Source organism: Notolepis coatsorum, assembly GCF_963971535.1.
Source record: "Notolepis coatsorum genome assembly, chromosome: 3".
NCBI classification, from domain to species: domain Eukaryota; kingdom Metazoa; phylum Chordata; class Actinopteri; order Aulopiformes; family Paralepididae; genus Notolepis; species Notolepis coatsorum.
The window spans coordinates 144,262,289-144,286,301 of NC_140167.1; the positions used below are offsets into that span (position 1 = coordinate 144,262,289).

General features: G+C 40.2%; 2 protein-coding genes across 3 annotated transcripts in view; both read left to right on the forward strand.

The window, feature by feature from the left end:
* cops8 (COP9 signalosome subunit 8) overlaps window positions 1-24,013 on the forward strand; it is a 43,182-nt gene that overhangs the window by 12,764 nt on the left and 6,405 nt on the right. The window contains exons 3-5 of one of the 2 annotated variants that reach the window (XM_084310877.1): window positions 3,650-3,698; window positions 4,256-4,397; window positions 16,752-16,859. In XM_084310877.1, coding sequence (XP_084167003.1) covers window positions 3,650-3,698; window positions 4,256-4,397; window positions 16,752-16,859 — 299 coding nt within the window. The remainder of the gene's footprint in view (window positions 1-3,649; window positions 3,699-4,255; window positions 4,398-16,751; window positions 16,860-24,013) is intronic. The other variant, XM_084310878.1, reaches the window with a different exon arrangement.
* Window positions 12,457-14,057, forward strand: trim63b (tripartite motif containing 63b). Its single transcript, XM_084310876.1, has one exon. The coding sequence runs from the start codon at window positions 12,581-12,583 to the stop codon at window positions 13,634-13,636; it is 1,056 nt and encodes a 351-aa protein (XP_084167002.1). The 5' UTR covers window positions 12,457-12,580; the 3' UTR covers window positions 13,637-14,057.

Genomic DNA, 24,013 nt, shown 5'->3' on the forward strand with positions numbered 1-24,013 from the left:
GCAGCATGATGCAAAATCAAAATCTCGTTTAAAGATCAATCAATCAATAACGCCGACAACATTGGGAAAGCCAAAATAACTTTAAATAATAATAAATACGATTGCATGGGATCTCTGGGTGGCTGCATGGCTCAATGTCATCCTTTATTTCATCCAGTAGATCAAGGATTGATTGAGCTACCCCCCCTTCCCCCATGCTGCTATGATGCCTGAATTTCCCCAAGGGGATCAATAAAGGAATATCTTATCTTATCTTAGCTGGCAACCTGTGTCCGGATGATTTCGGTCTCAATTAAATAAAAAAGGTGATATTCTCCTTTGAAATATTCTTTCACGGGCACGCCTGGCATTACGATGCCTGCGTCTGGCAACAATTACTGCTGCCATGATCACCTGTGACGCTGGCATGATGCCTCTTTATAGCACTTGGGGATCTGCGCTTATTTACCACCATGTCTGTGAAGACGGTTGGTGTGTCGAATTAACTGGTCGGTGCAATTGTCGCCGGCCTTTCTGCATACCGAGCAGATTCCGACGAGGCTCATTTACATAGAAAGGGGACATGTTCCGCCCATATTACCTCATTTAAATACGCGCCAATTGCACCGGATGCAATGCTGACCCAACGCATGCGCCACCTCATTTCACCAGTTGCGCGTCCTCTGTGGATACCAAACAGAGTTTCAGAGCGATATGCACCGGCTTTCCGTCGGAAAAAGCCGCGCAAACCCTTTGTTGATCCCGCCCTTAGTGTTTTTCTTGCTCTACTGTGCTGCTTCTAGTAGAGCCTTGTTCTGACTAAGGTTCACATAGCCAATTTTCTAAACAGCTATGGGATCACCCAGGTCAGCCTTTTATTGGACATGATTTAGAATTTCATACCTGCCAACATTATGCTGTGAAAAATGGGCTTCAAACTTGCAGGGATATTTCTTTCATTTAGGTAGTTTTGTCCCCATTCCTTTCGATATAGCCTACATTCACTCTGGGTTGCCAGGTTGTGCAGGAATAATTAAGTGTAGTGTATATAGGAGATAAGACAGTTTCTAAATCTAATTTGGCAACACATATCTCCCATACAAAGCATGATTTAATTCATGTCCCTACACAACTTGATTAAAAACGTTTTGATAAACGGCAGATTATATGTGAACAAAAAAAAATGCTACTATATGTTTTCCAAGTCTGTAATTAATTATGCATGCAAGATATTTGTTTAATATTACAACATTATTTGGCTATTTTGAACAATATCAGCCGTGAAAATAATAATTGTATGATGATGAAAAGTTGAAGGTATATGGGAAATGTCAGGAAAACCTGGCATCATTGCATGTGCGATTTCTTGGATCTTTTTCTGCTTTTGAATTGCATTGAAACCTCAAATAAATTGAGAGTTCACTTGGAGATGAACAGAGACCACCCTGAACAGGTGGACCAGGCTGGGGTTGTTTGGTGCAGACCTGAGTTTTGATTACTGTGTTCACACCAGCCCAAACAAACTGCACCACAGGGCTAAACGCTCCAGGGTTAGATTCAACCAGATTAAACAAGGCTGGTGTGTGAACATGTTTATAAAAGTCTTGTTAGAGGGAAATTTGCTTTGACCTGATCTACCATGACTGCACATTAAAAGTTGCCATGGTACTCGAAGTGTGCGTGCCGACAACACATCTCTAGCCAGCATGTATGTGCTGGTGTGTAGACTAGGCTACTTGCGGTGCATTAGTGCATAGATGGATGACAAAAACAATAACAATTAATATATAAAAAAATTTAAGCATGACTTTATTGAAATGCAGGACATTTTTCTTCTGTTTGCAGGACAACGGGCTAAAATGTGGAACTGTCCCACACAAATTGGGGCGTTTGGTCACCCTAACAACACGTCATTAGAATACTATGAATACAATAATACAATTTCAAATCATTTGGTATCTCAGATATAGCCTATACATTTGGTATTGCAGGAGTTTGGTTGTAGCCTATTAACACTTTCATAGCCCAAGCTTAATTCCTTTTTACCTCCTTGAATGCCCAGCACCACTTCAATGTTGATTGATTGATTGAAAACTTTATTAACAGATTGCAGAATGGGTACAGTACGGCTCAATACATACAATTGTTAAGGGGATGCAGACCAGAGAAAGACTTTCGTCTTGTTTACATCAGGGTCCCCCATTTTCAATTCATCATTGATTGATTGATTGATTGAAAAGTTTATTAACAGATTGCAGTACAGTACAGCTCAATACATACAATTGTTAAGAGGATGCAGACCTCAGAGGATGCAGAGGATGTTAACGTTAATATCGCTTAATCTATGTTTTAAATTATGGCTATGTGTCTAATCTGCCCGTCGCTTATCAAAGACTAATTTTCCAGTCAACATTGTCGTAGCAGATTGTTTTTTTTATCGCTTCATTTCCGTTTTCTAGCATTTTGAAAAGCACTCGTTTTCACGGAAAAAATAAGACATTCCATGATAATCGCCCTTTACTGGAATATTCTAGAACGTTGTCATTTTTCGGCCTATTTATGAATCGTTTTCAAATAAACGCTAGATTATCGATAGTATATGTGTACGCATGCACGCTCTGGCCGTGAGCTGAAAATCGATTCTCCTATTTCCTGACCGCTCGCACAGTCAATCAACCATATCACATAATCACATAAAAGCTTATATCTCCGTGAAAACGAGTCTGATTATCCTAAGACTGGTAACATAGATTCCTTACCTGAGATCGGATGGTATCCAAATGGATTATTCCAATTCCTGATCGCCATTCGAAAAAATCGTTCCTTTTATTGATCCACCGTGTATACTGTAAAACCACATAATCCCCGCTGCTCTGAGGCTCCAGAGTGGAGCTGATCGACCCTGGCTGCGTGAGTGAGAAGTAAAATGTGGAGTCCGGGATTTTTTTTCTCATTCATTTTCATTGAGTTCAATCCAAACGGGTAAATTACCATCTGGGAGACGATAGGGGGCGCTTTTTTCACATCTGAGCGCCTGTAGTGGCTGAATTTCCAACGGTAGACTCGGTTGATGAAATATGATTTCAGATCGCTAATAAAAAAAAAAAGAGAAAATACGAGAATTCGGGCATTCAACCCGCGGGGGGTAAACCCGAGAGAACTCGGGTTGGGCAATCAAAGTGTTAACACATTGGCGGCCACTGGGATGCGTCTAATATCACTCTAGACGGCCAGCATATGTAAATAGACTTGCACAGTCCGTGGGGCTGTTTGTAGAGCTAAATCTATACTTTATAGTATTGCTATCTGTCCATTCTCATTGTCAATTGAGACCATAAACCGTCCCTTCAAAATGGCTTAAAGAAAAACACGGATATATACGTTGTTGGGTGGGATTGTGTTAAAGTGTTATACATTGCTGGATTACTGCGTATGTCACTGTTGAGAGTTCATATTTGTAACACAAATCATCAATCCTATCTTGTTCCTATTAAAACATTACTTTATTGACCATATTAACCTGGTGGCCATTTTGCTCTTATGTAATACCTAGGGTGGGAACAGGGTGGAAAGGAATCCCATCCTGAGCATGACATGGGAGCAAAATGGTCGCTGTGTGAATATCAATTATCTGCAGTGTACTTGATTTGTGGTGTTGCTGTTTAAACAGGAATAATGCCAGGTATATTTGGAAGCGGATTCCCCAAGCAATAAAAACGGTAAGTAAGTGTGGCTTCGTTGGCTTAACGAAGCCCATGATAATTCCTCAGTTTGTTTTAATGAAACAATAGTAACTTCCTATGCTTTACCTTCTCTTGCTAAAAGAACATAACACAGATAATTCCTTCTTAAGTAACATGCCAACATTATGGTGAATGAATTAATCTAATCTTCTCCAGCATCAGACAAGGAGATGGATACCAAATCTGCATTCAATAGAAAGCTATCCGGCTGCAAGCTAGCCTAGCTTGGCACAAATTAATGGAAGCGGGTATGGACCAGCTAGCTTAGCTGTTGACCAAAAACATCTCTCCTGGAGTTTCAAGCTAGGCTAGTGGTCCATATTCGCTTCGAATCATTTGTGCTAAGCTAGGCTAGCTTGCAGTCGGTTAGCTTTCTACTGAACGCACAGGGAGGAAATTGGTATCTATCTTCTTGTCCGACTGGTGATGACAGTAAGCACATTTCCCATATTGTGTTCCTTTAAACCTTTTGTAGTAGTCTATAATCTTGTCATTTGTAACATTTTAACACATTTTCCTCTTGCTGTACGCAGGGATTGCAGGCAACCCCTGAGCTAACGGCAATGTGGGCTGTTGGCCAGCGCATATGGCAGCGAGACTTTCCAGGGATATACACTACCATCGCAGCCTACCAATGGTCTGAGAACATTCTGCCAGTCATGGAGGCTCTTCGAGGTAACGGCTGAACAAATCACTTGTCATTTAACCTCCTGCTTGTGAAGATCAGTTCTCTCTTATCACAGCCTTGATGCTAGTGTGACCAGGTTGAAACCTTGCAAGGGTACTGGTAGCCTCTTTGTCTAAAACGCACTTAAATACCCCCACTTCGCCACCCGAATTGGATCCTTTTCAGGTGGCGGAACAGATAGGACCGTCGTGGTTTAACATACGTAGTCACATGGTGCCAGTTGAACGGAGGGTTCGAGGCTGTCGGGAAGACAGGTGCCTACCACCACACACGTCTACATTATACATTATACATTATATACGACCGAATGCCATATTCTGAATACCAATTTTTGTATTCCGAAAGATTGGTTTTAACTAGGGATGCTCGATATTGGCTTTTTTACCGATACCGATATACCGATATTGTCCAACTCTTAATTTCCGATACCGATATCAACCGATACCGATATATGCAGGGTTTCCCCCCCCCAAAAAACTGAATAATTTCAGGTAATTAACATTACATATCTCTTGTTGTGGAATTAACACAACATTATGCATACTTTTGACAATAAATAAAATCAGAATTTGTTCTTACTTGCTTGCCTGGGTAAATAAAGGTTATATAAATGTAAAAAAAAAACAAATTCAATTTGAAAACCGATACCGATATTTTCCGATATCACATTTTAATGCCAATATCGGTAGGCCGATAATATAATATTTAACTGAAGAAATCACACTGACAAGTATTCTCGTCACCATTTTCCTTTACCCTGTTCTCATCTAATTAAGAGTTGTGATCAGAAGGTGTTGCCACTTGAATGCTCCATTTGAGCTGAGCAGTCAAAGGAAACATCTTGGCTAATAAATAGAGGGAGCGCTGCTCCATTTGTAAAAACATTCAGTGCATGACAAATATGGTACGGTATATTGATATAGTGTAGCCTAATTCAGTTTATCAAGTTCAGTAAAAACCAAGCTGCAATTCAGATACTAGTATGTAACTTTTTTTTAAATAAAGTTTAGAGTTATTTTTTTAAATACAAAAGAAAGAAATGTGGTGGATGGCTCGGGCACAAGAGAAAACATTGGGTCTCATTCCCGAACGAATTTACGACAAAAATTTCCTCTTAGGCAGATTTCTGCCCATTTAAGACATATTAGGGCTGGTAGCGCGAGTCCCCAAATTTTCCTGAGATCAGATTTGAGCGTGGCTGAGAGCAGATTTAAGAGTGCTGAGGAGCACTCTTATGATTGATTGACTAATTGAAAATTGGATTAACTTGACAGACTGTGTTCTCATAGTGATTCCTTCATGTTAACGCTATAGGCCTCCTTGGAATTAATTACTTAATCATAATTAAAATAAATATGACAATATTTGTACGATAAGAAATTACGCATTTGATGTCGGAAAAATAAATAATATGGATTCATCTGATCACAGGGCAGCTGCTTAACCATATCTGAACCAGCTATTTTGGACAAATGTATAATTACTTTAATTACTCAGATATTCAAACACAATTATGCAATTATTGTGAAATGATTGAAAATAATAATTATTTAATGCCTTCTGTGGAATTTGTATTTCTTATTTGTTACACATCTGTTTTAATGATTAATTATATACATTTGAAAGAATGCAGGTCAACATGCAATGTATCCCATTGATTGGTATACAATGGGACAGACCTTTGTTTGATTGATTGATTGATTGATTACTTTATTAACAGATTACAGAATGGGTACAGTACAGTACAGCTCAATTACATACAATTGTTAAGGGGATGCAGACCAGAGAAAGACTTTCGTCTTGTTTACATCAGGGTCCCCCATTTTCAATTCATCATAACATATATGTAGGGATGGGTACCTTTCACATTTGAACCGATACCGATACCGGTACCCAGCGGTACCTTTTTTCGGTACTTTAGTCTCAAGAAATTTAATTTACCTACCTCAGTCGTGAAAAAAAAATCCAAACTTCAAATAACTACAATTTCGACAGTTTTCGGCTTGTCATTGCTCCGACTGCTTTGTTGTTGAATCAAGTCAAATCCTAGGTAAGCATATATTGTGGGTGTGAACGTTGACATGAAAAGAAAAAAGTAAAAAAAAAAAGTAAAAAAAAAAGGAATAAAAAATATTTTTTTTAAATTTTTTTTAAATTTTTTTTTCGGTTTCTCACTTGATTCGATACTCGGTAGTACCGACGTGTTTCGGTTCGGTACCTCAAAAGTACCGAATTCGGTACCCATCCCTACATATATGACACACACGACATAGGAGATAGACAGTACTGCTACATCTATACATTTATGACATACCAGATTTGCAAATACAGTACTGTTTGTGATACAAAAAGAGTCCAGAAAAGAGAGTATATACATTTGACGTAGAAACTGTTGGAGGAGGTTGGGTAGGAGGGGTGGGTGGAGGACACTGTACAAGCAAAACTGTACATTGGAATATTGACAACCATACTTGGTCATTTACTGTACATTGGAGGGGGTTGATATAGCTATAAACCTGAATATATCATTAATCAATTAAACTTATATTGAAATACACTATATAGCCTATATACACCAACACTGAAATGACAGTGGATAAATAAATAAATAAGAACTAAAGCTAATCGCATGGAAATAGCAAGTCTTGTGTGTGCCAGGCCTACGTGTCTAATGAACAGTATAGGCTTAATATATTCTAGTTACTTGTTTCATTAGGATTTAGTAGATACTATATATGCTCTGCCTCTGGCCTACGTATAGTATAAGTACAGACTGTACCTATACTGTATGTAGGGCAGAGCATATAGTATCTACTAAATCCTAATGCAACAAGTCATTAATGGAATAATAAGCCTATACTGCGTTCATTCATTACGCCGTAGGCATTAATGGAATAATAAGCCGCGTTCATTCATTACGCCGTAGGCATTAATGGAATAATAAGCCTATACTGCGTTCATTCATTACGCCGTAGGCTACAGTATACAGTTTACACGCCGTTTACACGCGCGCGCATGTGTGTGCGCGTGCGCGCTGCGGCAGTTGTACCACGAGCTGTACTATATATGATGACAATATATTAATCTAATCTCATTTCGATGGGTCGCGCAAGACACAGCCTTATAAGGAGCTCTGGAGGCGTTGTTTTGTATGCAAATGACCTGCACGGGAACGCGCTTTTGAGTTTAAGACAGAATCACATTCGCCAAGCAGATATCAGATCATGTCACAGGTGCAACCGTTTCAGCCACTTAAGACATATTACCAGCACGTTCGAGACTCAGAGTGAACTTGTCATTGATTCTGTCTCAGTCGGTTCCAAGATGAGTCTTCCAAAATAACTCTTTGGAAAATTTTCGGGAATGAGACCCATTGTGAGTACATTATGCTCATGTATATGTACACGTCCATAACCGCCCCAGACACACATTTCCCTACGGGATCAACAAAGATCTTATCTTACATACTAGAGGCGTCACGATAAACTATTCGATCGATCAAAATGAGCGAGAGTCTATTTCAGGTCCAGACCTTTGAAATCTAAAGTCAAATGGCTATCAAGAGCTTGAGTGGCACACGCTGTCCGGTGTGAAGACTGCATGGCGCAGGGAACTTCATAACAACAACAACAACATAACAACAACTTTAGCATAATGATGATTACAAGTGCGTATACATATACATATCTACACATCTAAAAACAAGATAACATGAGAGATTGGGGGGCGGGGGGTTGTACAATGGTATGTAGTTACAGTACTTACTAGGGCTGACCTTCGAAGCTTTTTTTGGCAATCGAAGCTTCGGGGCCGAGCTTCGATTTTAATTCGAAGCTTCGAGAAAAAAAAAAAAATTATCTTTTGTTGTGGGACTTGTACAGCACTTTCGTAAACTTTGTTGTTTTTAAATGTGCTCTATAAATAAAGTGGGTTGGATTAATTAATTAAGTAGCCCCTTTCGTGACTGTGCCAACAAGGTTTCACTCGGCTGTGTGATTTAATTCAAGGTGGATCGCTGTTGTCGTTTGAACAACTTCAGATTTCATGGGAACTACCAATCCCCCAAATCAAGAATGTTTAAGATGAATGAAGTAAGATTTTGATTATTTGAAATATGGCCTGTGTAGACTAAACTATGCACAGAATTATGTCAGTCTACAAGGTCCGGATTCTACATGGTCCGGCAATGTAGATCTTGTAGACTCCACTACAGACTAATTATCAGTGAATGTTCATGCATTTTTAAGAAGGGCAACTTCCACAAAAAAACAAAGAACTCACCAAAACATCTCAGTAGCACCTTATCTAAATGTTATATTTCATATATGGAGATTCATATTTATTTATGTATTGCATGCATTTCTACATTTTATTTCCTATTTTGTTTATTCATCCCAGTATCTTTCTTTCTTATGTGTGGAATTCTACAAGGCGCGCGCACACACACACACACTTACATTTAGTCATTTAGCTGACGCTTTTATCCAAAGCGACTTACAAGTTCTGTACGACAAGACAGCAAGAAGGGTACAACTCTATCAGCTGAGTAACAATGTTCATCAAAGTGTTGCGTGTTACAGTGTAGGTTAGTTTATTAGGACAAGTGCATGACAGTAAGGTTAGTCACGGTTAGATTTTTTTTTTTTTTTTTTTTTTTAATATCATTTCAGATAATGGTTGAAGAAGTGAGTCTTTAGTCAACGGCGAAAGATTGGACGGGATTCGGCTGTCCTAACTGGGATGGGTAGTTCACTCACACACACACACACACACACACACACACACACACACACACACACACACACACATCGAAATAAAAAAAAAATTGAAAACATTTTTTTTTTTGAAAAAAAAATTTATATATATTTTTTTTTTAACGTCTTTTTTTTTTAATGTTCGAAGCTTGTGCCATCGAACGAAGCTTCGAAGTATTTAAGACAGCCCTAGTACTTACACAGATCACAGTATAAATATACATGGCACATAACAGTGGGGTGGTCTTCATAATCATGTTATGTGTTTGTTTGAGTCAATGAATGGACATGCTGTGTCCCTGTGTTCTTGCACGTCCGTATCGAAGTCAAGAAGCTGCCTCTAAGCTTGTTCCATACTTAGCAAGTCCAGGTAGTCTTTGAGCCGTCCACACGGTGCACAGCAGGAGGGCTTGTGCACCTTCCAGTTCATACAAATAATTATCTTTGCTGAGAGGAAACCTAAATTCTGTTTAGGTTCTACAACACTGGATTTTACATGTTTAGGTCTGTGACCAAAAATACATGTAATGTACTAGTATGTCACTTAATATAGTATGTGATCTGTCATATTTGTATGTAATAATATGTAATATTTGGATGTTATAGACACGATATCAAAACAACACACCATTGCATAATACATTTAAAAAAATTGTGAGAGCCGTCATCCATGCAATGAAATGGGGAAATATAGGCTAATTTACCTCAGCACCTGTTTACATATTGACCACATTTCAACAAGAGAGGCTAAGAATAGTTTTTCCCTCATGTTGACAGTATTTTGTGTTTGTCTTTCATGGACACCGGAGAGGCATACACAAGCATCAGTGAGACATTTCCATAACCAGACCTTAATTGCAAGTATGTTGTGTACTAGTAAATGTACACCCACTAAGTTTGACATATTGTGATATTGCCTTCAGCTCTAGTGTAGTGACCTTGTTTACAGTCTTATCCAGCAGCTGTCGGCATACCTCAGGCTCATACTGACATCTTCAAAATCCACTACAGAAATCAAGGTCTGTCTGGAACCTTGAAATGGAAAAAGGGATAGGAATCCTAAAAATATGTAGGATTGGGGAGCCACTATGAATCTCATCACACTGGAAAAATGCTTCTTTAAAACATCATCATAAATGTGTTGATTAGAATGAGTTAAATATGTTTAAATACATTAATAAATTAAACATTCACTGCAAAAAAGGATTTAGAGTTTCGTTTTTTAACAATTATAATAAGTTATTTAATGAAGGTTAAATAATCAGGTAAATTGGGCATGTCAATCTTTTTAGCTGATACGCAGCCAATAAAATATTGAGTCTGATTATTTATATATTGCCGTTATCAAAATTCATTAGTTTAGTGATGGCAGTATATCTACAGCTGTTAGATGCACTTATGTGGTGTCACACCACCATCTTCGCTACAGCCTTTAATATGGATGGAGTGGCCTAAAAAGCACAGAAAATGAATGATCAATTATTAAATTAATATTGCCAAATGTGAGTATTTGTTCAACCTCAAAGCATAGTTATACATTATATACATGACATTCTGATGAATTGATGATGTATTGAGAGTAGGGCTGCAACGATTAGTCGACATAATCGACGATGTCGATTATAAAAAAATCGTCGACGAGAAATTGTTGCGTCGATTAGTCATTAAAAAAAAAAAAAACGTATATAATTTTTTTTTTTTTTTTTTTTTTTGCACTACCTATCTTTGTGAGAGTGGCTTCTCAGGGTTCCAGACAACATCATAACATGATGATCCCATAGCAAATTTTGGACATTGAAAACATTGTTCCCCTGCAGGAGATGATGATCAGACTAGACACACAATACATTACACATGCACTCCTCTCACTCACACACAGCGATCAGAGTAAGACACACACATACACACTCCTCTCACTCACACACAGCGATCAGAGTAAGACACACACACATACACACTCCTCTCACTCACACACAGCGATCAGAGTAAGACACACACACATTCACACTCCTCTCTCTCACACACAGCGATCAGAGTAAGACACACACACATTCACACTCCTCTCACTCACACAGCGATCAGAGTAAGACACACACACATACACAAATTACACAGTACACACCTCTCACTCACACAGCGATCAGAGTAAGACACACACACAAATTACACAGTACACACACTCCTCTCACTCACACAGCGATCAGAGTAAGACACACACACACACGGACTCCTCTCACACACAGCAAACAAAAGTTATTTAAAGTACACTTCCACTTTAATTTGTATTATTTAATTTATTTATCTTGTTATGAGTGATTGCTGTATTGTTCTTCAAATACATTTTCATTTAAAGTGGCTTAAAGATCCAAATTCAAATGTTTCATGAGTCATTATTTTAATTTGCTATGGGATCATCATGTTATGATGTTGTTGTTTGGTCCTGACAAGAGTCTCAAAGTCTGGGGTGATGGTAGACAAGCAACTCTGAGGTCATGCTCAATGTCCAATCTGTTCCTCTGCTCTGTCTTCAGCTGGACCAGAGCTGAGAAGCCACTTTCACAAAGATAGGTAATAAAAATAAAAAAAAAAAATCCTTTTTTTTTTTCTTTTTTTTTGTGTTGTTGTTTACATTGGTTTTCGATTAGTCGACTAATCGAAAAATAATCGGCAGATTAGTCGACTACCAAATTAGTCATTAGTTGCAGCCCTAATTGAGAGCATGCTATCCATCCATGGAGAGTGCTGTTTCGTGTTGCCTCAAGGCTTCCTTCAGTTACGTCATGTAATGTTTAGTTTCAAACAAATTTGGCAGTATAAATAGTGAAGTACATGTACATTGGGAATGAAAAATGATGCTTGCCTTATGCCAGAACTCTGAACAGAAGATCTGTGATAAACACAACAACTGCGTCATCAATGTGTTGACGTGGACATGTTGTTTACCCATTAAATGAGGCCTCGTGTTCAGGTGGGACTTGTCTGGGCCAGTCACATGGGCCCTGTTTATCTCTTCTCAGTACACCGCTCCTGTCACATTTCCATCCCTCCAAGAGGGGACGTGCCCCACAGTATGACATGTGACCCACACAGCAGCCGGTGGGTTGGGGCCATTTGCTCTGAAAAGATCCCTGTCAAATAAGCAGGGAGGAATGTGTGCTGTGGCTCGTGGAAGGGATCGGGTGTCACCGGCTGTTGAAGGTTGGTATAAAGGACGGAGCTGCTAGCTCCCTGGCAGAACAGATTTCAGCACCTTCTGAGTAACGGTAGACACTAAGGACAGTTAGCAGTTATACACCATTTCACCGGTTTGTTGAAGCCAGTAGCAAAAGAAAACCCTGTGGTTTTCACAGTGTGGAGATCAAGAAGCTCAAACGCAGATTTTCTGGCCCGACATTTTAAACTGAACCATTTCCATCATGGACGTCCAAAGGACAGGTTCCGTGGTCCGTCCCCCCAGCCCCATGGAGAGCCTGGAGAAGCAGTTGAGCTGCCCAATCTGCCTGGAGATGTTCACCAAGCCAGTCGTCATCCTGCCCTGCCAGCACAACCTGTGTCGCGGATGTGCCAGCGACCTCTACGACTCCCGCAACCCCTACCGCTTCTCTGGGGGCGTCTTCCGCTGCCCCACCTGCCGCTTTGAGGTGGTGTTGGACCGCCACGGCGTGCATGGACTGCAGCGCAACCTACTAGTGGAGAACATTATCGATCTCTATAAACAGCAGCAGGAAGGTAGTGGTGGTGGTGGTGGTGGTGGTGGTGTAACCACAGAAACCATAAAGCCCAAAGAATCCAAGGAACCCATGTGCCTGGAGCACGAGGAAGAGAAGATCAATATTTACTGTGTGACGTGCCAGGTACCCACCTGCTCCATGTGCAAGGTGTTTGGCCAGCACAAGGATTGCGAGGTGTCGCCTCTAGCAAGCGTTTACCAGGCCCAGAAGGGCGAACTGAGCAACGCTATCGACACCCTGGTGGCCAGCAATGGCCGTTTGCAAGCTCTGCTCAATCAGATGGAAGACGCTTGCCGCGCAGTGCAGGACAACGCTCAGCGTGCCAAGCAAGGCCTGGGCGAGCGCTTCGACCTGCTCTACGCTGTGCTCGAAGAGCGCAAGACCTTGCTGCTGGAGCAGGTCGGCAAAGAGCAGGACGACAAGGTGGCGGCTCTGCGGGCACTGGCTCAGCGCTACGGTGAACGACTGACGCAAAGTTCGGAGCTGACCGACACGGCGGTGCGGGCATTGGAGCAGAGTGGCGCCGCAGAGTTCCTGCTGGCATCCAAGGGCCTCATCACGCAGACCAAAGATGCTGCCAAAGGCTCGCTGGGTGAAGAGAGGCCAGAACCAGGCTTTGAGAAGATGGACCACTTCACTCTGGCAACGGAGCATGTTCAGTCGGTCCTTGCAAAAATGAACTTCGGAATGGTTGACGACGATGATGATTTTGAGGATGCAGCAGGGGATGATGGGGAATAATGAACTTGAAATAGTTAATATGGACTGTTAAGAATTATTATGTACTGTTGCAGATTCTTCAACCTCATTTATCATGGCAGGGACTCTAGTTGCAATGTGTTTTGAGATACGGATGGAAATGAAGAAGTTTGGACTTGGGTATAATGGCGTACCCTTAATTTGAGTGCAATATTTAATTTCAATGTTGTACTCATACAAACTTTTAATGTATTATTTTTATACTTTTGTACTTCTGTGCCAGTTTCATGCTTGTCTATTTGCAATATAGGCCTATATTGCTATACTATAGATAATGTCTGCTAAGATTGTTTACACTCTTTATCACATGTAGTTTGAGATGAGTTTTTTTTTGTTTTCTCATCTATATCTAAGATGTCATGATTGTATCAAATTGATAAATGCTTGAAACGATTGTGTGCAATTGAATTGGTGATAGGAAACAAAGTCGGCGATCTGTATTCAATGGAGGCTGAAATAAAGGTGCCTGAAATTACTTAAGTGCATTTGTCTTTGTTTACGATAGGCCCTCAAGACACGCAAAACAAAACAGTTTAGCAAAATAATATTTGCATTTGAGTTGTCCAAATTATTACTCTTATGTGGCAGGTGACCGTGTTTAAAAATAAAAGTCCTTGCCAAAACCCTCTCTGCTTTGCCTTTGCTGGTGAAGAGTGGTGGCTATTTTTAAAAGGCGTGAGGGTGAGAAATGATAGCGACCCTGGAATAGACTGTCTGTGAAGGGCAGGTTGGGTCCTGTTTCCTCCTTCCCCCCCCCCCCCCCCCCCGTCATGGACTGTCTTGCTCAGCAGCTCCAGCCCAACTCGTGTGCTGTAGGAGGGAGGCATGTGTGGCCAAGGCGCCACATGAGTCATCCCCGGATAGCACCCTGTCGGCCGGGAGGCCGTGGTAAAAATACATGTCGACCAGGGGACCATGTTACAACCCCCCCCCCCCCCTTGAAGTGACCTGCTGACTAGGGGGCCATGTTAGAAATGTAATTATTATTATTATTATTATTTTTTAAACCTAGAAGTGACCTGCTTGACTGAGTTTGAGCATTGGTTCAAAGGGTCCCTGTTCCTTCTGCTACATGCTGTCTGTTAGCTGTAAGAGCTACAGTCTGTCGATGCTGATTTTACTAGGGATGTTCGATATTGGCTTTTATACCGATATTGTCCAACTCTTAGTTTCCGATACCGATTATTTCCGATATCACATTTTAATGCCAATATCGGACATCCCTGGATTTTACAGTTTGGCTTATCCATATGCTGCATTTTCAGAGAAGGTGTTATTTTGTTTGTTTTTTGCATATTTAAAAATGTACTACATACAGTACATGAACAGATATCATTGTGGGTCTTTTAAGTAGTATCTGATATCCATTCATCTTTGTATCTGTTTGCATATTACTATACACTCTATTGTGTGTGTCTGTACTTCCACAGTTGATATATTTTACTGTCTGAATTCTACTAAATGTGGCATTCAGACATAAATGAAATGACAGATACTTTGGACAGGAGACGGGAAAGAACGCTCTTGACAGTTCTCCCATCCTCCCTCACAGTTGTCTTTTCTCATCCTACTTGTTATTGTTACTGCTGCTAATGCTCCTGCAATGACCGGGGGCCGGCTGTTGGTACACACACAGTCTGTTGCTAGGCTGCAAAGCAGGAAAGGCCATAACTTAGAGGCATTTCCGTGATAGTGGTCTGAGGAGCAACAAACTGATACCACCAAGTTTTTTTTGTCGTTTATTTGTTTTTATTTTTATTTCACCAGGTGAGTCATTAACCCTTTCACTGCCACACTACAGAAGGTTAACCCCTGTAGTGTGGCAGTGAAAGGGTTAACCTGCTGTTGTGTGGCAGTGAAATGGTTAACCTTCTGTGTATTGTCGTAGTGAAAGGGTTATCCGTTTGGTAGTGCGGCAGTGAAAGGGTTAAGAACAAATTCGTATTTACAGTGGTGGCCTGGCAAGCGACAAGAACCACTTGATGGAAGGAGAGGTGGAATAGAAGATAAAAACATGTTAAAAGCACAAAATACATCAATAGTAACAACTAAACTAAACTTTTTTTAGTTTGATCTGTGTCTAAACAAATCAAGATGATGGGTTTCCACTCCTTCTATTCAGGTAGCCCTTATGTTATTTGCTACCTGAACTGGGGCTGCTGCAATTGACCTACAGTATCTCATGCCCTGCTCCTCTACAGTACACTTACGACTGTCGCTTGTGATTAGAAGAAGTTTCCATGATGCCAGGTACTCATGTGGGGTATCTCCCAGGCCTTTCTGTGTGGAGTTTGCATGTTCTCCCTGTGCTCGCAAGGGTTTCCCCCCCGATAAGATAAACCCAATGGAAATGTATGAGCCCCCTGAGGATGTGCTTCATACAGTAAAAAAGTTAAAAGAAAACTCAAAATATACAACCTAATGTACAAAATGCAAACAATGAGGTACAAAAGTGCTAAATGCATCATAGCAGCATGGGGGGGGGGCTACATGTAAGGGTAATAGTAGAAAGACATAAATAGGCAATACAATTTGATCTGAATATAAAAAAATACGAGGTAAAATTAAAAATTCTTAAATTAAGAATATGATAAAGTAAACCGTGTAATCAAAGGTGCAGATGAGGGTCTGTATGCCCTATCGGTTATATTATATGTTACAATAATTATGGGAAATAAAGAATTTGAATCTGAATATATACTATGAGTAAAGTAAAGAGAACCGTATACACAGGTGCAGTATACATAAGGTACCCTGACTGGAATGATATATATATACGTTATACATTGTAGTGTAGTGTGCAGGTTAGATGGTGAGAGTCAGACACACCTACAGTAGTGGTCAGACATTCCTAGGAGTTCTTGAGTTCTGCTGTCATTTGTTCTCCGGCTGCTGGCCGCAGTCCCTGCCCATGGTTGTGTAGCCAGATGGCCGCTCGCACGAAAGACTTGCCGAGGCGGTTAGTGGTGTGTCAGGGGGGTATGAGTCTGTGCTGAACATGCTCATAATTTTGTGTGTGTGTCAGTTTTTTAACAGGCGTGTACGTATGCTGTCCGGCGTGTACTCGTATGGCTCACCTGTCCCTTTGCTTTCACAGAGAGCACGCGGCGGAGAGCATATGGTCTGGTGGCTCAGGCGTACACTTCCATCGCCGCGGACGACTTTGCTGCCTTTGTGGGCTACTCTGTAGAGGAGGCAGTCAAGGGTCAGTTACAGTTCCTCATTCCAAACTCAACATGTGTCTTTTAACCTTTGCCAAGGTGAAACCCCACAGAGGTTATGTTTTTGCCCCAGTCTGTGTGTGTCTGTCCACCTGTCCGCTCTGGAGTAATAAATGAGTGCACCTGCTCTCAATCTTGTACACAGCTTTTTTTGTAAGCTACACTGAAAACACAAAAAAAATACATGTCTTTGTTGCTTCTGATATCCTACTGATGGTATCAATATAAACCAAACTAGTTTCAAGTTTCTTTAATAGTTGTCATACAGAAGTACAGAATACTTTCATACAAAATGCTTCTTACTGTTACGCTCCAGAGACTGTGCTAGACAAGATAGTATCAAATAACATAGTATAGCATGTAATTTAGAAGAAGAAAATGAGGTCACAGTGTTCGGTATAGACATATGTACAATGTTCTGAGTTACCATATAATATACAATACTATGCAGTGTACTAATGTACAGTCCTATATAGTGCAAAGCAGAAATGGGATGAGGTACAATTTAGGTACAATTTACAGTAAGGTGTACGAGTTGTAGTGCAATCCTTCATCAATAAATATAAAGTGTGGGGAGTGGGTGCTACAGTGTGTTTGTTTAAAGTGGGTGTGTGCTATAAAGTGTGTGGAGTGGGTGCTACAGTGTGTTTGTTTAAAGTGAGTGTGTGCGTGTGGATGTGTGTGCTATGTGCATTTGGTGGTTGTTGTTGTGTAGTGTTCATTGTTCGTTTAGCAGCCTGATGGCCTGGGGATAGAAGCTTCTTCTGAGTCTTTCTGTGCTCGCCTTGAGACTCCGGTATCGCTTGCCTGACAGCAGCAGTTCAAAGAGGCAGTTGTTCGGGTGACTGGAGTCTTTAATGATTCTCTTAGCCTTGGGGTCAACTATATGACCCCCACATCCAATAATATTTTTTTTTAAGAATCTCGCCGATGTAAAATATTGAGTGAAATGATTTGCAAAGTGGGGAGATTGTTAGGCCTTGGTAGAGTCTCCTGAGTGCATCGTTCTAGTTATTCATGGTTTTGGCTTAGGGATGCTCGATATTGGCTTTTTTACCGATACTGATATACCAATATTGTCCAACTCTTAATTTCCGATACCGATATCAACCGATACCGATATATGCAGGGTTCCCCCCCCCCCCCCAAAAACGGAATAATTTCAGGTAATTAACATTACATATCTCTTGTTGTGGAATTAACACAACATTATGCATACTTATTTTTTTTTATATGTTTTTTTTTATTATTGCAGAACAAAAATTATTAAAAGTCAGTACTCAACACATAATGCATAATGAAACTTTCAGTCAAGGTGGTTAAAATTACATGCAAGTACAGAAACAAGATAAAACAAAAATAGTCCATAATAACATTTTGACCGTATACAGTGTATATCCAGCGAAATTACAATTATATAAATGTTAGTATAGAATATGCCCCTAATACCTATTTTCTAAAACCCTACACACATATGCTCCAGCTCGAACCCCCCCCTCCCGGACCCCCCCTTGGATAGTACCTCCATTATCCCTCACTCCTAACCAGACACTACCATTATAAGCTAGCTTTTATTCTCTCCACCACTTCTACCCACATTGACATTTTGGATTCATTGAGACCCAGAATTCTTGCTGTAGATATTTCTTGATATATCACATCGATATATGTAAGAAACCAAACTTTCCGGCACATTTTTTCCGGTTGAAACCAGCGTGATGCGATCAGCTTTTTAGCTACTGTGATACCCGATAAAACCAATCTCTTTAGCTGTGGATTCACTGCAAACTCAAAAACATCATTCAATAGTAATACCGAGGGGTGTACAGGTATATTCCAAGATAGGAGTTTTGATAACTGTTGGGACACATCTTTCCAGAATGCCTTAACTGGTGGGCAGTCCCAATACATGTGCATAAATGTTCCTTCGTCCCCATTTGTACATTGGGAGCATTTGGAGTCTTGTTTAAGCCCCATTCTGCACAGTCTTATAAGAGTCAAGTATGTCCTGTGAATATAGTTCAGATTGATTTGTTGATGATCCGGGTTCCTTGATGTGAGTCGGACATTTGCCCAGGCTCCTTGCCAATCAAAGTAATTTTCCAGGTCTGGTATATCCCTCCTCCAGACAGTGTCTAGTTGAAGGGTTTCATACGAGGACGTTAGTAATTGATAATAAAAACCTGATACAAAACCTCCTAATGTTTCTCTTTCATAGAAAAATTTGTGGAATCTGTGGTGTTCAATTGGTATGAATAATGGAACACCGTGAGACCTCAGACATAGTCGTAACTGTATATAAAAAAGCCATGTGGACTCGGTGAGGTTAAACTTTGTGCATATTTCGCCATAACTACAGAAGCCCTGGTTATTAAAAATATCCCCTAATGAGTGTATGCCTTGCTCTTCCCATATAGGGAATCTTATAGGGCGTTTTCCCATTAAGAGTGCATTGTTATTGAATATGGGAGTGTGATTATGCCATTCTTGAGGGTTAGGATATTTCTTTTGTGTTTCCCGCCATGTTCTGATTGCATGGGTAATTATGGGGCCAAATTCCCGCTCACAATGCTTGATTGAAAGTTTAGTGTGTGCTATGTCTTTCAGTCTCTGTGGGGCTACTATGTTTTCTTCCAATTCTCTCCAAGATACCAAAGCCTGGGGATCAAACCATATTTTCAATGGTCTTAATGTGAAAGCCTTAAAATATTGTAAAAAATCTGGAACTGCCATGCCACCGTCTGCTTTATTTCTCTGTGCGGTGGATCTTTTTATGCGAGGTGGTTTGTTATTCCAAATAAATTTGTATGTGGAGGATTGTAATCTTTTCCAGTAGCCCTCTGGAGGAGGTAACGGTAGCATTGAGCTGATGAAATTGATTCTTGGTAACACATTCATCTTAACTATTGATACCCTTGCCTGTACTGAGTTTTTAAGTTTTGCCCACCTGTCCAGGTCGTCTTTGATTTTGTTCTGTATTTTTGTGTAATTGTGCTTCACCGTTTGTCTTATGGTGGGAAATATTTCCACACCCAAGCATCTAAAATGTTTAACCATGGGTATCGCGCCTGGGAGGGTTGTGTCTTTTTTTGCCCGGATGTTAAGAGGAAGGAAAGCCGACTTAGGCCAATTTATTTTAAATCCCGATAAATCACCAAAGTTCTCTATCAACTTGAGTAGATGCGGCAATGTGGTGTTGGGGTTTTGCATGAACAATATTACGTCGTCCGCATATAAACTAATTTTATGTTGTGTGCCCTTGATTACGATTGGTTCTATGTGTTGGGATTGTCTTATAAATTGTGCTAAAGGCTCTAATGATAGATCGAATAGTCCGGGACTAAGAGGGCAACCCTGTCTGGCTGAGCGTGATACCGGAAAGATTTCGGAGATGAATGTGCCTGTAGTAATCATGGCAGATGGGTCCTTGTATAGTACTTTAATCATATCAATGAATCCTTTTCCTAACCCCATCCTTTCTAATACTGCCCATAGAAACGACCATTCCAGCCTGTCAAATGCTTTCATAGCATCCAGGGATAGCATCGCCTTAGGTGTGGTGTCCTCATTGTCTGCATCTAGTACGTGCAGTATTCGCCTTATGTTATCATTGATCAGGCGACCTCTTATGAAGCCAGTTTGGTCCGGATGAACTAAAGATGTCATATGCTTTTGCAATCTGATGGCTAATATCTTAGAGTACAGTTTGACATCGGTTCCGAGAAGGCTTAAAGGTCGGTAACTACCGCACTCAGTGGGGTCTTTGTCTTTTTTGAGAAGGACTGAAATGAGTGCGATATTGTGGTGTTTATGGAAGCTCCCCTCCTTGACTGAGTATAAGATCATATTTAGTAATAAGGGTCCAAATATGTCCCAGCAAGAAAGGTACATTTCTGATGGGATACCGTCTTTTCCCGGAGCCTTACCGTTTTTCATTCCGGATATGGCCTTCTTGAGTTCTTCTAATGTGATCGGTGCTTCTAACTGTTTAGCGTCGTCCTCCGAAAGTTTAGGGAGAGTAATTTGATTAAGATATGTGTCTAATTTGTTTTGATCAAAGGTCGTTTCTGAATTATACAAGTCGGAGTAGAATTCTTTGAATGTATCGTTTATTATTTTGGGGTCTGTTACAAGTACTTGTTGTTTTCTAATGGCAGTTATATCTGCAAATTTTGCATTACTTCTTAATCGCATGGCTAATAGGTGACTAGGTTTAGAACCTTGGAAATACTGCTGTTGTCTTGTGCTGCGTGTTTGCATTTCCGATTTTTGTCTGTATATTGCTTTGATCTCTGTCTTTAGAATGTTAACTTGGTTTTCTAGTCTAGTAGAGTTGTTGTATTTTAAAGAATTAAATAGCGTTGAGTAAAGCGTTTCCATTTCCGACAGTTTTGTGCATTGATTTTTGCGCAATATGGAGGAAAATCTATCCGTGAAATCCTTGATCATACCCTTTACCGACATCCATAATATTCTGGGGTCTTGCTCCGCGTTTGCATTATCCCGAAGGAATACTGTGAGAGCTTCTTTAATTTGTGTAATGAATTCATTGTTGTTAAGCAGCATAGTATTAAAACGCCATCTTGGGGCCCGGGAAGATAGTGTACCAAATGTTGCTTTCAGGATTAAGTAACAGTGATCTGATAGCGCATTGGGTATCATTTCCACCTCATATTTATCAAATATTCTCGGGGATGCAAAGACGTAATCAATTCTGGATAATGTGTTGTGTCTCGCCGAACGACAGGAGTACTTACGGGTCATGGGGTTAAGTGAACGCCATAAATCAATTACCCCTGTAGACTTTGACCAATCTTTTAATGCTTTAGATGAATTTTTTTGTTCGCTGGAAAAGGCAAGGTAAGATTTGTCCAACCTTGGATTCCAAATGGCATTAAAATCCGCACCTATTATATATGAGTACTCGGGATGGTTTAACATTTCTCCGGTTAGTGAAGTGAAGAAACCTACTTCGTACAAATTTGGGGCATATACCGCTGTCAACGCAATTTTCCTGTTATTATGTACAATCCTAGCTATAGTTATACGCCCCTCAGCATCCGACCATACCCCTTTCAATTCGATATTTAATTTACGTCTGACGACTATGGCTACACCTCTAGTTCTCGTACCAAAAGAAGAGTGACTAATATTATGGTATATGTTATCCGCTAACGTATTTATGTCTGCCTCTAAAATGTGCGTTTCGCTTAAAAGAGCCACGTCCACATGTTCTTTTTTCATCAGTGTGAGCACGCTTTTGCGTTTGTGTTGTTTGTTTATCCCACCGGTGTTCCATACCATTATATTCAAACTAGCCATAATCTATGCATGTTATTGTGTAGTTTTTGGTAATGCTTCTGGAGTGTGAAGCTACAATAGATGTACATCCAATTAATGAGGTCCCGTTGAGAGCCGAGCTTAAAAACATATATATACAAATAAAAATCCCCTATTTTCCCCTCGCCCAGAGAGTCGTACAGGCCTGTGTTCCAAAAACACATCCTCCGTGAATGACTCTCTCCCTTAGTCCACCGGATTGCCCAAACTGAGCATTGTAATCCTAATCTTCCTATGCTAATTGCCATAGGATCTAACATTTTCATTCTAATGCAATAGAATGTCGCTTTTGGTCTTGCACCTTCCCTTACTGTAAAGAAATATTGTGATAAATGACAAAAAATAAAAAAAGAGAATAAACTTTCATCGACATATTCATTTGAACCCTCTACTAACATGTAGGAAAGTCAGGAAAAAGGAAAAGATTGTAGAGAAATATTGACACCTTAATGTGAAGAACAATGGAAAAGAACAATGTAAGTTAAAAGATAAAGATAAAAAATAGAATAATGAGAGAAAAAAGAAAAAAGAAAAGAAAGATATAGATAAGGAATGAGAGATATAATAATAATCAACGTGGAGAAGCCACTAGAACCGAATTAACTGATTAGATAAAATAGAAAATAAAATAGAAAAGCAGAGCCTTTTAGAGCTTCAATGAGCCAGTCACTTCATCAGTGGAGTGATTACTTAAATTGTTAGAATAACCTTGTAGTGCTCATACGTTTAGATGTGGTTGATTTTTAAAGTATTATTAAGGACTGATTGAACTTCATTCAATTGATTATCTGCTATGTATATACACACCGGATGTTTAATGCTAGAGTTGTAGGCCTTCGTTGTCATGGTGCATTATATTCTAGAAGGATGTGGAATATCCTAGTGCCAATAGACTGTTGTTATGTTCCAGAATGATCTAAGAGACCCAGGGCATTCGAGCGATAAACCCAGAATATTCCAGATTGATCTTTTTGCAATGATATATATTTGTCTCCCCGGAGACCAGAGTCTGAAATTATAATGTATTACGGATCGTATTATACACAGTTCGCATTGGTATAGACGGCCTGCATATCGTCTGCTACCTTGATGAACACAATAAAGTCATTCTAAATTCTGATATACACTGAGAAAGAGGCTTATCTGTTTTCAGGCATTGTCGTCCTGCCTTGGGGTATCCACTCCATGTCGATTCAAATAATCCTCAGCTTCTTTAGGTGTGCGTAATCCAAACCTGCGGCCGTCACTGCCCACGATCGATAACAGCGCCGGGTATGCTAGCCTTGGCTTGTGACCAGCTATGAACAATTTTTGCATCACCTCCTTGTATGGTAGACGTCGCGCGATGGCGTCTTTGCTTAGATCTTCGTAGATATATATTGAATTATCACCATATTTCAGATTCCCCCGTTGGGTGCGAGCAACTTTGATGATGTCATCTCTTAGTGATGTCTTCCGCAGAGTAACAATGATGACTCTTGGCCCTTTGTTTCTTTGCTCCCGAGGACCGATTCTGTAAACTTGGTCCACTTTCGGCACTTTGTTTGGAGGGTTGATACCCAAAATCGTTGATAGCACTGTTGGAAAGTTGGCGTCTTCGCAGTTTACTGCTTCTTCAAGCCCTACAATGCGGATGTTATTTCGCCTGTGGTAGCGTTGGGATTCGAGTAGCCTCTCCATCGATTCATTTTTAACCTCTTGTATTTCCCTCCGGCATGCTTCTTTCACAATTTCTATCTCAATTGCCATCTCTGTCATGCCCTTGTCGATGTTGTTTTCGATCACTTTGACTGACAGT